Source organism: Camellia sinensis, chromosome 3, assembly GCF_055761805.1.
Source record: "Camellia sinensis isolate YWXY chromosome 3, ASM5576180v1, whole genome shotgun sequence".
In the NCBI taxonomy this organism is placed as follows: Eukaryota; Viridiplantae; Streptophyta; class Magnoliopsida; order Ericales; family Theaceae; genus Camellia; species Camellia sinensis.
The window spans coordinates 37,923,252-37,937,752 of NC_138963.1; the positions used below are offsets into that span (position 1 = coordinate 37,923,252).

At 30.2% G+C, this 14,501-nt stretch overlaps 1 protein-coding gene across 1 annotated transcript; it reads left to right on the plus strand.

Moving 5' to 3' along the window:
• Positions 1-6,425: 6,425 nt before the first annotated feature.
• LOC114317240 (uncharacterized) lies at positions 6,426-13,282 on the plus strand. Its single transcript, XM_028263949.2, has 5 exons — positions 6,426-6,752; positions 7,861-8,123; positions 8,230-8,441; positions 9,010-9,274; positions 12,667-13,282. Exons 1-5 carry the CDS (start codon positions 6,662-6,664, stop codon positions 12,976-12,978), a joined length of 1,143 nt encoding a protein of 380 aa, XP_028119750.2. The 5' UTR covers positions 6,426-6,661; the 3' UTR covers positions 12,979-13,282.
• The last annotated feature ends 1,219 nt before the right edge of the window (positions 13,283-14,501 follow it).

Genomic DNA, 14,501 nt, shown 5'->3' on the forward strand with positions numbered 1-14,501 from the left:
GAAGTAAGTCAATAGTTTGTCAACCGTAAATTTTTTTGCTTTCACGCACGATATTCCGGAACTATAGAATAATTATCTTTGTTTTCGTAGTTTTTTAAATTTATATAATTAGATTTCACATCATTACACTTTGGACGTTACCTTATGATAGTTGCAGAGACCAATAACATTAGACTCGTTGGGATGGAGCTTGACTTTTTAATTTTTTAATATTTTGTTTATTTTAATTTGTGGTTAAAAAGTTTTGTTTGAGATGATGTTTTAACTTTTTAAACTCCTATAAAAAAAAATAAAATAATTATGATTTGAATGTGACATTTTGTCTTATTAAATTAAAAAATTTAATTTATCTTTTCGTAACTAAAATAAACCCAACCTCACCCAAACTCACATGCCAAACGGCACTTAGGAAGATGGCAATATTTTGTATAGCCTATACCAGAAGTCTTATATCTTATGAAATTTCATGCCCTACCAAAAAGGCCCCAAAGAAATCTCAGCCCATTAAGAAAAAAAATTGATATTACTTACTCGAATATATCTGTATGATAACTATAAAAGGCTGAATATAAAAACATCCATTGACAAAATTTGTTAATTTTGATTTTTTTACAAACATAAAATTAAAAAACATCTATTGACTAAACTGTTTGTAAAATCCTACTAAATTCCAACCTTATTAAAACCATCGGCAATTAAAACCTTTTAAAATTTTTAAAACCTTTAAATTTGGTTAATTTTTAGATTTATAAAAACAAAATTTAAAATCATCTATTGGCTAACACCAACATTTTTTGATTAAGGCAAAGGGAGCATTAACTTATTTTATGATTTTTATAAAATCAAATAATTATGTGACATTAAACTCACTTTCATAACTTTACACGATTTTAAAACTTATAAATAAAATTTTTATTCAAGAAAGGTAAAATGGAAATAAATGAGTTGAATATCATATCTTCTTTTTCTTCTTATTTTTTTAATACAAACAATGTCCGTGCATAATATAAGTTAATTTCCCCCCCCCCCCCACATAGAAGATCAATTATAAATATGAAAATAATTACATAAAAATCGAGAATTAAAATCCAACAACATAATCAATTTTTGTATTTACCTCTAAACCTCCTGGATATGAGTGTACAAGAGTGGCCAATTGAAATTGCATAACACAAGTTAACTGCTAATATTAAAAAACTAAAAAGGTATCATTGAGAGTTGTTACTTTAAGTTTTAAATTATTTTGGGCTGGTCTTGTCTTATTCACTAAACCAATCTCTTGATCTTAGCATTCACCAACTAAAAAAAACGAAGTTTTGACAAGGAAACCATAGAATCAATGCTCAAAGGACTAATGAGATGCATACATACCAAATTTGAGAAAGGGCATTTAACAACCATATGCATAAGTGACATATTGTGGTTGCTCAACGCAAACAAGACATAAAATAGTCTATAATCACCTTTCCCCTGTCATACATGGGCTATATATGTCATATATACCAACACTATAATTCTCATAGAAAATATCTAACTTTTCCATGGATGTGAAGTTTGCCATATTCTCCTCCAAATGCTTTATGAGCCTCTTCATGCATCTAGATTTTTCAAGGGAACTTGTTTTGTTCAACACCGATTTAAAAGTTGTTTTTTTTTTCAAACTCATTTCAGATCAATGAAAAAGCCTAAAAAGATAATTATTTAGTCTACAAAATGAATATACACGATCTTATATTAGTGCTAAATAACACATACCCAATTCAACTTCTATTAAACTTTGGCACATGAATTGTTTTCAAGATTTTAAAATCTTTTATTACCATCTTGCTATACTATTTAACAAAATGTATTTAAAAAAAAAATTATTAAACCTAATTTTTAAAAATATCAACTTTTTGAATCCTTTGAACTAAAAAACAAATAACTTGAAAATATAAAAAATTTATCAAAACCCTAATTCTTCAAAGTACAACATGGAATTGCAAATTTTAAATTAAGTAAGCTATAAATAAATTTTGTCAATTGATAATCTAAAATTTTTTAGGTGCTCTTTAACAATTCCCAACCATATACTTCACTCCCTCAATCCAAATTCAAAAGATCAGTAATTTTCAACTTAAGACTCCATTTGATTAGAAAGAAAATTTGGTAGAAAATGAAAGTGAAAGTAAAAGTGAAAGAAAAGAAATAGAAAAGAAAATATATATTTTTGTAGGTATTTGATTAAGATGAAAATTTTGTAAGAAAAAGATAGAAAAATTTAAAAGTTTAGTTATAAATAATTCACACATTCAATTTTTCTTACGTTTTCTTGTATTTTTTTTGCAAGAAATTAAAAATTAGTTACAATGCTAATATGAGTTGTACAAGAAAATTAATTTTCTTCTACTTTCCACCACTTTCAAACTAAATAAACTCTTAAAAGTTGTTTTGTTCTTCTCTTTCCCTCACTTTCTACCTATTTCATCATAAACAAACTAAGAAAAAAGTAAAAAAAAAAAAGAAAAAGAAGAGGACATACTCACCTGCATATTATTTTAAATACAATCCACTCTAATATATATATATTTTTATCGAGAACTTTACTCATAATTATTAATTATTGGGCTTAATTTATTTCATACATAGTTACAAACAACATCAATTCTATCTATACCGCATAATTACAATATGAATGAAGTTTTGAGATAATTTTTTTTTTTTTTTTGTGGTCATTCAGACTTTTTGTTTAAACAATTACGTTATTCAGGTAGACAATTGAAGAGGATGGTGAATTGGGTTAAAATAATTTTACAATATTAAAAATAATTAACACAATATTTAAATTTTAATAAATAAAAAACGAAACAATAATTATCAATATAAAAGTAAAAGAGATATAGAGATAAAGTCAAACACTGACATTTATAGTGATTCGGCATATTGGGACTACGTCCACTCCCCAAGGAACCTCCTTAAGAATTTTTCTACTATTAAAATGAAGGATAAATTACACTGACACCCCCTGAGGTCTAGGTTTATTACAGTTCCCCCCTCACCTTTTTGAAATTACATCTCCCTCGAGATTTAAAGTTTCATTACAGATTCTCCCTCTCAGCAATTTAATTTTTTTAAATACCAATTTTGCCCTCATTGGGTAAATTACATTGGCACCCTCACATTTTAGAAATTACAATCCTCTCCCTAAGGTTTAAGGTTTAAAGTAGCATTACCAATTGCCCCATCGATTAGTATTAGTTGGAAAAAAAAATTCATTGAAAAAAAAAATTAATTGGAAAAAAAATTAATTAAAAAAAAAATTAATTAAAAAAAAATTTGTTGGTAAAATTTTTAAATTTCTGTTTAAAAACCAACGTAAGCTCATTTTTTGAATTTACGTTTTTTTCTCAAATTTACAAACTGAGACAACCATTTATAAACTAAAAAAATTATCAAACAAGTTTTTATGGCAGTTTTTAAAATTTTTGTAAATATAAATTGAAAACTGAAAACGAAATAGTTACCAAACAGGTTTCAGATGGTAAAAATGTCGTAAAATTAACAATTAATTAAATAAGTTACCAACGTAAGAAATGACTTATCAAAAGATTTTTAGGCTATGTATGGTCTGATTTTTAGAATTTTTTTTTTATAAAAAACTAAAAATTAATTTGGTTAAGAAATAAAAAATAAAAAATAGTTATCATTTTTACATAAGTTTTATCTTTCGAGTGGTTAGAAATAATTTTTTACAAATTAAATTAAAACAGTCATACGTATGTTTATAATCTGCCCAAAAGTTAAAATGATAATTATTTTTTACCCTTAAATGATAATTATTTTTTATTTTTTATTTCTCAACCAAATTAATTTTTAATTTAAAAAAAAAAAATTCTAAAAATCAAACAATACATAGCTTAAGAATCTTTTGATAAATCATTTTTTATGTTGATAACTTACTTAATTACTTGTTAATTTTACGACATTTTTACCATCTGAGCCCTGTTTGGTGACCATTTTGTTTTCAGTTTTCAATTTATATTTACGAAAATTTAAAAAACTGTCATAAAAACTTGTTTGATAGTTTTTTTAGTTTATAAATATTGTCTCAGTTTGTAAATTTGAAGAAAAAATATAAATTCAAAAAATGAGTTTACGTTGATTTTTAAACAAAAAATTTAAAAATTTTACTAACAAATTTTTTTTTTTATTAATTTTTTTTTTCAATTAATTTTCTTTTTCAATGAATTTTTTTTCCAACTAATACTAACCGAGGTGGCAATTGGTAATGCTACTTTAAACCGTAGGGAATGGATTGTAATTTCTAAAATGTGAGGGGTGTCAATGTAATTTACCCAATGAGGGCAAAATTGGTATTTATAAAAATTAAATTACTGATGAGGGAATCTGTAATGAAACTTTAAACCTCATGGGGAGATGTAATTTCCAAAAGGTGAGAGGGGAACTGTAATAAATATAAACCTTAGGGGATGTCAGTGTAATTTATCCTAAAATAAATCAATATACCACCAAACCTTCACAAAACTTGTGGATTTTACATAGATCTTATTCTTATCTGTTGAGTCTCAATCAACAATAAATGTTGGTATTTTAACCATCTTTTATAATAATTCTTTTACAAAGAACATATATGAAAGTGTAAGACTAAAGACAACACTTAGATCTGAAAGTAAAAGAGCATAGTAAAAAAAAAAAATAGACTCAAAATTTTGGAACATACAGATTTTTTTCTCTTAAAGTTATTGATTTTCCTCCACATAAAACATTTCTATTTATACACAAAAAAATATACTCACGGGAGAGACAGGTACTCAGAGAGGCAGATGCTCATCGTCTGACTTTGTAGCACAATAATCACATGGACAAGCGGTGCGGAGTGGGCACAATATTCTGCTTCTTTTTCTATTCAACAAATGTTGCGAGTTTTGAAAATATAAATCGAAATCGCTTTCGGTAAACAGTAACACCCAAATTTTCAAACTTCTCTCGTAGATAATAAAAATGTACAGTGATTGCATAATAATTTTTTATTAAAATATTTGATCACATAGTAATTTTTTTATTAAAATATTTGTATACATAGTAAATTTTCTTTAAATAATATTTATATCATATATAAAAATATATACTCTTTTTAAAATTTTTGTAGTTATTGTAAAGATTTTAGATACACTTTAATAAAAATAATCAACCACCTCATGTGGGGTATATTAAATTTTATTAAAAGACAACAATTCACCAAAATCAAATTTGTCAAAAAAAGACAACTCATTAATATTAAATTTGTCAAAAGATGAATAGTGATCTGTCAAATTTTCAAAATTGTGAATAGTAAAATCTACTATTTGAGTACAGTAATTCATCCGAAATTCAAACATGAATAGTATTATCTATTTAAATAATATTTATAACAAATATATCATACAAAATATATTTTAAATAGATAATATTTTGTGTCAAATAATATAAAATATGTATATTAAAAAATTATTTATTACATAATATTTTAGATATCATCAAAATTAAATCATATGATTAACAAATTCCAAATTAAGACATTGTTTTGTGGCAAAAATTTCGACTTATTCCTTGGACTTCAGCATCCATCATCACATATCAAAACTTAAAATCTTAGATGCTCATTTACTTCCATAGGCTAGCATTTTTAACTTAGCCCCGTTAGTTTGTGATGAAAATTATAGAAAGCGAAAGATTAAGAAAAAAATAAAATAATTTTCTTATACAACCCAATTAACATAAAATTAACTTTTCAATTTCTTACCATTTTTTAAGAAAACACAGTAAAATTTGAATTCGTCCATATAATACAAGGAGTGGTTTTCTTAATAAAATTCTTACAATAAAATTTATTTATTTTCTTTCACTTCATTGCCTATCACTTTTACTTTCACTTTCCAACAATATTTTCAACTGTCCAATCTAGTGCCACAATATTTTAAAAAAATTCAATCGGATTTGGTTGAGTTTTTAAAGATTTATTTATTTTTTCAAAATTTTATAAATTAGTTTGTTAAAAAAGAGTAAATTATAGTAAACATCCTTAAATAAACTATAACACATTTGTACTTTACCCCACTGAATTTCAAAATTAAAAATCATGTGCTTTACACATGATTTGATTTTTTTGTAAATTTATATTATAACAAAAATAATTAATTTTTATAAGATAATATTTTAAGGAGATTAACTATTAAGTTTTGAAATTTAAGAGAACAAAATGTAAATAAATTATAGTTTAAAGGGGCTTAGTGTAATTTACGCAAAAACAAATCAATAATACTACTCATTTTCATATATTTTATCTTTTTTATAAGAAAGTATTTTCTTGATATTTATTTTCATTTAGTTTATTTTTTTTATCTTTTTTATAAGAAAGTATTTTCTTGATATTTATTTTCATTTAGTTTATTTAAAAAAAAAAATAATATTCAAATCACATACAAAATCATCACATTTCCAGCCTAAGATTTCCTGTAATCCAAACGGAGCCTTAAGTTAAGTGAACAAACAGCCAGGTCTCCCTCTCTGTCTCTGTCTCTGTGTCACTGATTTTTCTCTGAGTGTTTTTGGGTCAAATCTGTAGTGGGTATTCATTCTTTCTGGGTCTTAGAAAAGAGGTAGACACACGAGAAGAAGAACGATGGCAGCAGGTGTGAGCAGGAAGATATCAGCAGCATCGGCTAGGGCTCACACCAGAAGACCAAAGCAGACTACTTTTCAACTTCCTTCTGGTGGGTTTTCTTCATTTTCAACTACCATATGGTCTATATAAAGAATCTATGTATGGATCAATTCAAATATACACTGAACTATGACATGGGTCTTAGTTGTTCTGAAACAATTATGTATACTAAGTCCTATGGGTAGAACATGTTAGCTTAGATGTTGTTTTGATGCATCAGATGAGCCAAAGATGAGCACTTTGGAAATAAATTTTCAGTAATTTATGGGGAAATTGTAAGATGAGCACTTTGAAATTGGTACTTTGAACAAATGAGTAAGGGCTTCAATAATAGGTGTTGTTCACTTTACGGATGTTCTTGTGTTCTTCTTTAGTGATTTTGATACAATTTTATTTTTTACGTAAATCTGGCATTATACATATAATAGTAATATATCTCTTTGATCTGGAGATTATTTTTGAAGGATTTTACACAGTGATCACTTTCTTAACTGATGATTCAGAAGGAGATTCATTGTTCACAGTTTATGAAAGGGTTGACTTTTGATTTGAAATGATCTTTTAAACTATTGGATACATGTGAATTTGTATACATGTTAGTGGCAATAACAGAAGGAAAGGATAAACACACCCTCAGTTACGATGCAAAGTGTTGAGTTTATGACGTGAAATGCTCGCAATGTTTTTGAAGTTATGGCCCAACCATATTGTGTTGTAGCTCTAATAATTTACTGATTCAGAACTCAGAGTTATGATTCAATGTGGTTGATGTCATAACTTCAACCACTTCGCATCATAACTGAGGGGGGTGCAAATCATGCACACTCCAATGGGGGTGTGCACCACAAACTGAGCCGGAAAGGTTTTGTTTGCTTAACAATATTCGTGATAAAATCCCTAAACTTAGGTCTTTTTAAAATTGGTTTTGGATGTGTCATAAAACATCTTGGTGAGTGCTTGACCTGTCATCTCATTTCTTGTAACTTGTATGTGAACTTTGTTATGATGAATTTAATATAAGTAATATTTCTATGCTTTGAGTGGGATAAAACTGATTGATCATAGCTTTTGTTTCCAAAATTTACTACGTAACTGTTTTTTTTCTCTTGCAACTTTATGGACTGTATTCTAATCTAATCATTTCTTCATATTTTCAGGGATGTTTAAGAAAATATTAGTGGTGTTCTTTATGGGGTTTATGGCATGGGCTTATCAGGCAACACGGCCACCTCCGTCCAGGATATGTGGCTCTGCAGATGGTCCTCCTGTTACAGCTACTAGAATAAAACTTAGTGATGGAAGGCATTTGTCCTACAGAGAATATGGTGTCCCAATAGATAAAGCCCATTATAAAATAGTGTATATACATGGCTTCGACTCTTGCAAACATTATGCTGTAGTTGACACAAGTTTATCTCCTGTAATGATACTATTTATTTTGCTTCTGTTGTTTCCGTTTTTTTGTGGATCTTCATTCTAGTCTAATTTATTTGTCGTATTGCTTGATTTATGGTTGATTTTAACAGGATGTTGCTGAAGGTTTAGGGGTCTACATTGTGTCATTTGACAGACCTGGTTACGGAGAAAGTGATCCTAATCCAAAACAAACAATGAAGAGTTTGGCTTTGGATATAGAGGAGCTTGCTGATCAGTTGGGGCTAGGATCCAAATTCTATCTTGTTGGGTTTTCCTTGGGTGGGCAGGTGGTTTGGACCTGCCTCAAGTACATTCCTCACAGGTATTGTTTAATCAAGTTATATTTAAGAGTGAGGGAGGGAGATAGATTGTTTAACAACTGGAATGATATAATGCATTGCCTTTGCTTTTTAAAACTGATATACTGGCATGGAGACATAATATGACACGGATACAACAATATGGAAATTTTCAGAAAGTGTAAGACGCAATATGTGGGGAACACGGGGCAAATATATAATTTTATGTATTTATTATTTGTGATATAAGGATAAAAAATTATTGTATGTGAATATTTAAGTCAAAGATAATAATTTTTAAGTCTACAGGAGGAGAAACAAGTATAAATTTACATTGTTTTTATTTTATTGTTGGATTCCAAATTATTTTATTCAAACTACTAATGTGTTTGTAGTGTCGTGTCAGAGTTGGACACGACACGTTACCTTCTTAGATGTGTGCGTGCTTCTTAGGCTAGTACTATCTTCGCTATACTGGAGGAATGACAGACTACCTTCTTTGGTTTTTATCAACAAGTTTCTGTCTGTGCATTGCTATTTCTGTGTCTTTGCTTTTTTCTTTCTCAAGTGGTTTACATGAAATGCTAACAGGCTGGCAGGAGCAACACTTATAGCTCCGACTGTCAACTATTGGTGGCCTGGTTTTCCTGCAAATTTATCTAAAGAAGCCTACTATCAGCAGTTGCCTCAGGACCAGTGGACACTTCGTATTGCTCACTACACTCCATGGCTTACCTACTGGTGGAACACTCAAAAGTGGTTTCCTTCTTTTAGTTTAATAGCTCACAGCTATGCTGTTCTTTCTCCCCAAGACGTAGAACTTTTGCCTAAGCTTTCTGCAAACAAGGCATACGAGGTATTTATTATGAAAATCCATTTGTGCTTATTTTCTATTACTAAATTGAAATTTTGTTATGAGGCCATTATTTGGAGCAATGTTAAAAGCTCAGGCTGCCAGCTGTCAGAACACAGTTTGATGGCATTTTCCTGCAAAATGCCAAAAAGTTAGTTTTGGACCCAGTTTACTTCCCCTAGCACCATCAATCAATTCAATGCCAAAAATATCTGTGTAGTGCCAATTTTATCAGATGTTCCTGAAGGGACATTTCACTCTAGAAAAAATATATGTATAGGATACATTCTTTCCGATGGATAAACTTTAAGCCAATCGCCTATTGTTTGTATTCTTGTGAGTGCATTTACTTTTTATCGTAATTTCTTTCAAATTTTGCTACCATAAGGCTGATGAACTATTGCTTGATTTCCGGACATATTTAAGATGTATAAAGAAGGCTCCTACCTAATTGGTAGCACATGGTTGTGGAAGGACTGAAGAACATTTTCAGCTTAATTTTTTTGTATATGTGATTTAGTATTTCCTATGATGATAGTAGCTGTGCGATTTCATGCATAAATAGAAAGCCTCCTCAGTTTGTCCATTTTTATCTATGTTGCATAGATGTTATTACAAAGGATTTTACTTGAACTGCATATAAATTCATCCCATAGATTGAATGTTCAGAGCTTAGCCTTCCAGCACGATATGCTAACTTGGAATTGGGTTATTACTGGCTTAGTTTTGACAAGAAGTGACACCTCTTATCTTTTAGACGAGATGGTTATTTAACATGGTACCAGAGCAGCCAGATCCTAACTTCCAAACCGTCACTTCCTCATAAAAATACACATTCACGAGGGTGATCAACACATGAGGATTTGACTTCTTGATAATTGTCATTGGTTTTGCTTCGACTCCTTGACTATTTATAATAGTTTTGATTCATTGAGCATGTACTTAGATATCATTGCTTGTCTACATGGTATTGGTGATTAGGCTTGTTAGAATGCAACATACTAATAGTTTTCATAAGTAAATTGATGTTCAGGTGAAAGCTGAAGTTCAAGAATGCAACATAATGAACTTCTATTTTGCCTTTGATCAATAATACTTTAGTCTAAGTCCATTCTTCAGGTTCAAGGTCCCTAATGAATTCAAGTATTAATCACTGGTCAAAGATAAATATTGTCAATGTTCTACTGTAATTTCATTCGGAGAAAAGATGACCACAGTTTGGGTTGTTACTTATTTTAATTCTTTTCCTTTTATATTTATTTGTTATTTTTTAGGTTGAAGGTGGGAAGAATCTGAAGATACCTCTTATTAGTATTGTTGTGAGATTGTAACTATTACAATTCACATGATTATAGCAATGGTTACTATCTATCCTTGCAGTGAACAAGAGATTTTTGTAGTTTTAGATTTGTTCTACCTAGTTACAGGCGATGGTTGAGATTATTGACAGAGCAACTTGAGAGTAGATTTATGTGATACCCAACATTGTCTGCGGAGAGAAAAGTACAAGTCCAAAGGTGTAAAGTTCTTCCAAGTTGTATTCGAAGTTGTCAATCTATCTTTTCGTTTAAAGCTCTTTAAAGTGGAATGGGAGAGAATCGCCTTATTCAAAATCTGTCTGTCTGTCTGTCTCTCTCTCACACAATCAAATTGTGCATACTCTCTCTTTGATCTGAACAAATTTTATTATTTTATCCAAAAAGCAAAAGAAATGAGAGATTGTGATTCAGTCTAGTCCTTCCCTTTCCATCTACTGTGAAATTTTTGTTTGTGTGGATATTGATTGATGCCATTGTTTCTGAAGCCGGGAGAGCAAGTTAGTCGATGGTGAGAAGTGGCACCAGTAGAAAGTGGTCAACTTCTGAATTGGAAGCATGTGCTCTTGTGCAGGCCTCAAAGCATTTAAGGCATCATCAAATATCTTTAGAGTCCATCTTTGTGCAGATCTTTAGTTATTCAACTTTGTAAACAATAGGGCTGTCTTTGGATGAGTGGATTTCAAATAAAGCAATTTGAGGTTGAATTTTATAAAATTATAAGAAGTTTAGTTATTAAAGGTAGATGATGGCTCTAAAGTGGAGAATTGAATAGAGGTATGTTTGAGGTATTTTGTTAAGATCCTTGTACATTTGAATCTTTCATGGAAGGATTTCAAATAATTATTTTTACAAGGTTAGTTAAAATCTATCATTATAAAGCTGTCTCAAATCTATTCTTGATATCTACATCTAAAATATTACATCGGTTTAAAGGCTATAACCTTCAAATTATTGATGTCAAATCCATTCATTTCAAATCTATAAATCCAAAAGGAGCCTTATAGTAATTTTGCATGAAATGGATGCCACATGGAATTCCTCTTTAAGGGAATTCTCTTTGTACATGAGAGAGAAAACAAGTTTGTATATGCTTGAAGTGGTATGGGAACTTTACTAGTCAATAATAGATGTACCTGAAAGAGCTGAATAGACTTTGGGAACAGTTGCATGAGAAAATGATTTGAAGCAACTCCCGTGAGATATCGCAATCACATCTTTTGAATATACCAGTAGTGTTGTTAAGGTGCCTTCCTAGTGGTAGTTTGGATGCTTTCCAAATGTTCTTCCGCTTCTGTGATGTATTATGATGGAAGGACTAAGAATCTTATAGCTTCAACTTCGCACCGGATTTTAAGAGCATCAAATCTCATAGCTTCGAGTGTTTCATTGGATATACGGTCATATATATTAGAGGAGGCCTTTGTAACACAACATTAGTGTAGACCTTTGTGATACAAGTTGAAGGACCTTTAAAGTGGCAGACTTCAAAGACTGGGTCACTGCTTTTCCTTCTCCCTCTTGTGGAAACCCTCGATGTTGGCATAATCTTTGACTGAACAATCCCAAGCGACATTCTTTTTTTCTTTTTCCTTTTAGAAATTGAATTTCATAAATGAAGATGCTAGGAGGCAAAGACCTAAGCTGACATGGATACAGTAGTGAAGAATAGAGCAGAATGGCGAAAAATGATTCACGTGGCCGAACCCATTTGATTGGGAGACAAGGCTTAGTTTGGTTTGGTTTGGTTAAGTTAAGAAAATTGAATTTCATAGCAGTTGCAGAGGAACGTTAAGTTGCCCAGTGACTTTAGTTTCCCCGGTTTAGTAATGTCTTGAATTAGCCGTAGCTCTATTTTATAAACTCGATCTGTGAGCTGTGACCAATATTTCATCACTGATTGAAAATTCTTACTGAAGAAGAGTGAAATTGACATGGTTAGATTATAATCTGCTTCTGCCCTATAAATGGTGAGTATTAATACATTTTCCTATTATTCTTAATAGCTAATTATAAAATACTTAATGGACAATTAACCTAGGGTTTCATTTTCTGTATGTTATCTTTCTTGGGTCTCAGGCACAGGTAAGACAGCAAGGAGAATTCGAGTCCCTCCACCGTGACCTGATGTTTGCTTTTGGAACTTGGGAATTTGAGCCTATGGATTTGGAAAACCCATTTCCAAACAATGAAGGTTCAGTCCAACTATGGCATGGAGATGAAGATCGTATTGTGCCTGTTACGTTGCAGCGTTACATTGTCCAACGACTCCCATGGATTAAATATTATGAACTTCCGGGTTCTGGGCATATGTTCCCTTATGCTGATGGAATAGCTGATGCCATGATAAAGGCACTCCTAGTTGGGGAAAATAGCCAGCCTCAGATTTGATGGGGGCTGGGCATATCCCTTATGCTGATGGAATAACTGATGCCATGATAAAGGCACTTCTAGTTGGGGTAACATAACCGGCCTCAGATTTGATGGGGGCTTATATTTCGGTAAGCCCCGTGGTTAGGTTTCTTCTGCTCTCTTTTTTTTGGGTCCTAAAATTTGTTGTGATTATTTTGATATGTATGACAGAATGTCAAAATCTGGACCTGCTGTTGAGTTTTTTTGTGATCTGTATAGTGACATATGTAGTGACTTTGAACATTTATATGTAGTGGGAAACTGATTTGTTTTTTTTTTTTTTTTTAATTTTTTTGGGGTAAAATTGCAGTTAATTACCTCAACTATTATCTCGCTACACTTGACACCTTCCGTGAGGATTTTGTCCTGAGATTTAAACGAAATTAAGTTATGTGTGAAGCACATAATACACTTTTTGATTTCTTAGGACAATAATACTTGTTATTGATTTTTTTAAAACAATAATATCATTATCTAGTGATTTCATTTGTATTCTCTCTCTTATCTTAGTGGCAAAATGCAAATGAGGTCACTAGATAAGGGCATTATTGTTTTAAAAGTTCAATAAATACGTCATGTGTTTTACATGTGCACATATGATCTAATTTTGTATAAATCTCTAATTAAATTCTAGCAAAAAGGGTTAACTGTAACAAGATAATCGTTCGAACTGTTAATTATAAGGTTTTGAAATCAAATGAAGTAAAATACAAATAGATCATAAGTTAAGAGAATTTATTGTAATTTTATTTTTATTTTTTTGGAAACGGGTAACGAGAGATTAGAGGATCCCGGCTCAAATTGAGATCAATTCTTTGATTCTTTCAATATATATTAGAATTCTTTTTCTTCTACTTTTTCCACACTCCCATTGTCATGGCCAAGTGGTATTTTATAGAGATTGTGGTTGGTAAAGAAGATGGGATTAACGATTTATGTTGGAGGTTGGGGTGATTATAATGAACATGACAGCGGATGGTTTTGGCATGGCAATGAGGTGCCTTATGAACACTAAATAATTTTTATTTCTTCTAATAAAGCATTTTTTTTACTTCATGTTTTTTTAATAGTTTTGAAATAGTATGCGAGTCCACTTGATATTCCCAACTAATGACTTCATTGGAAATTTTATGGGTTAAAGAATACTGATTTATGTTTCTCATTTATTTCTATTAATTATAAATTTTAAATAAATAAAAAAAATACTTACACCATAATATCATTATATCCAAAAAAACAAAAATCAAAATATTATGTAGTAATGAGGTGGCATTCACGGAATTGGCCGCAATTCTCAAAAAGATGGAGGCACAAATGTGTTAAATGGATAATTTTATTTATACCACAATTTTACAGGAAATTATATTTTTACACCTTATTTAGGGGTAAAAAAGTGTATTTTTTGACTTTTTATAAAATATAGGTTGAGTTTGAAATGATATGATAGAGAGGTGATGCGACTTAAATAAGATGATGCGACTTAAATAGAATAGTAATTTTTT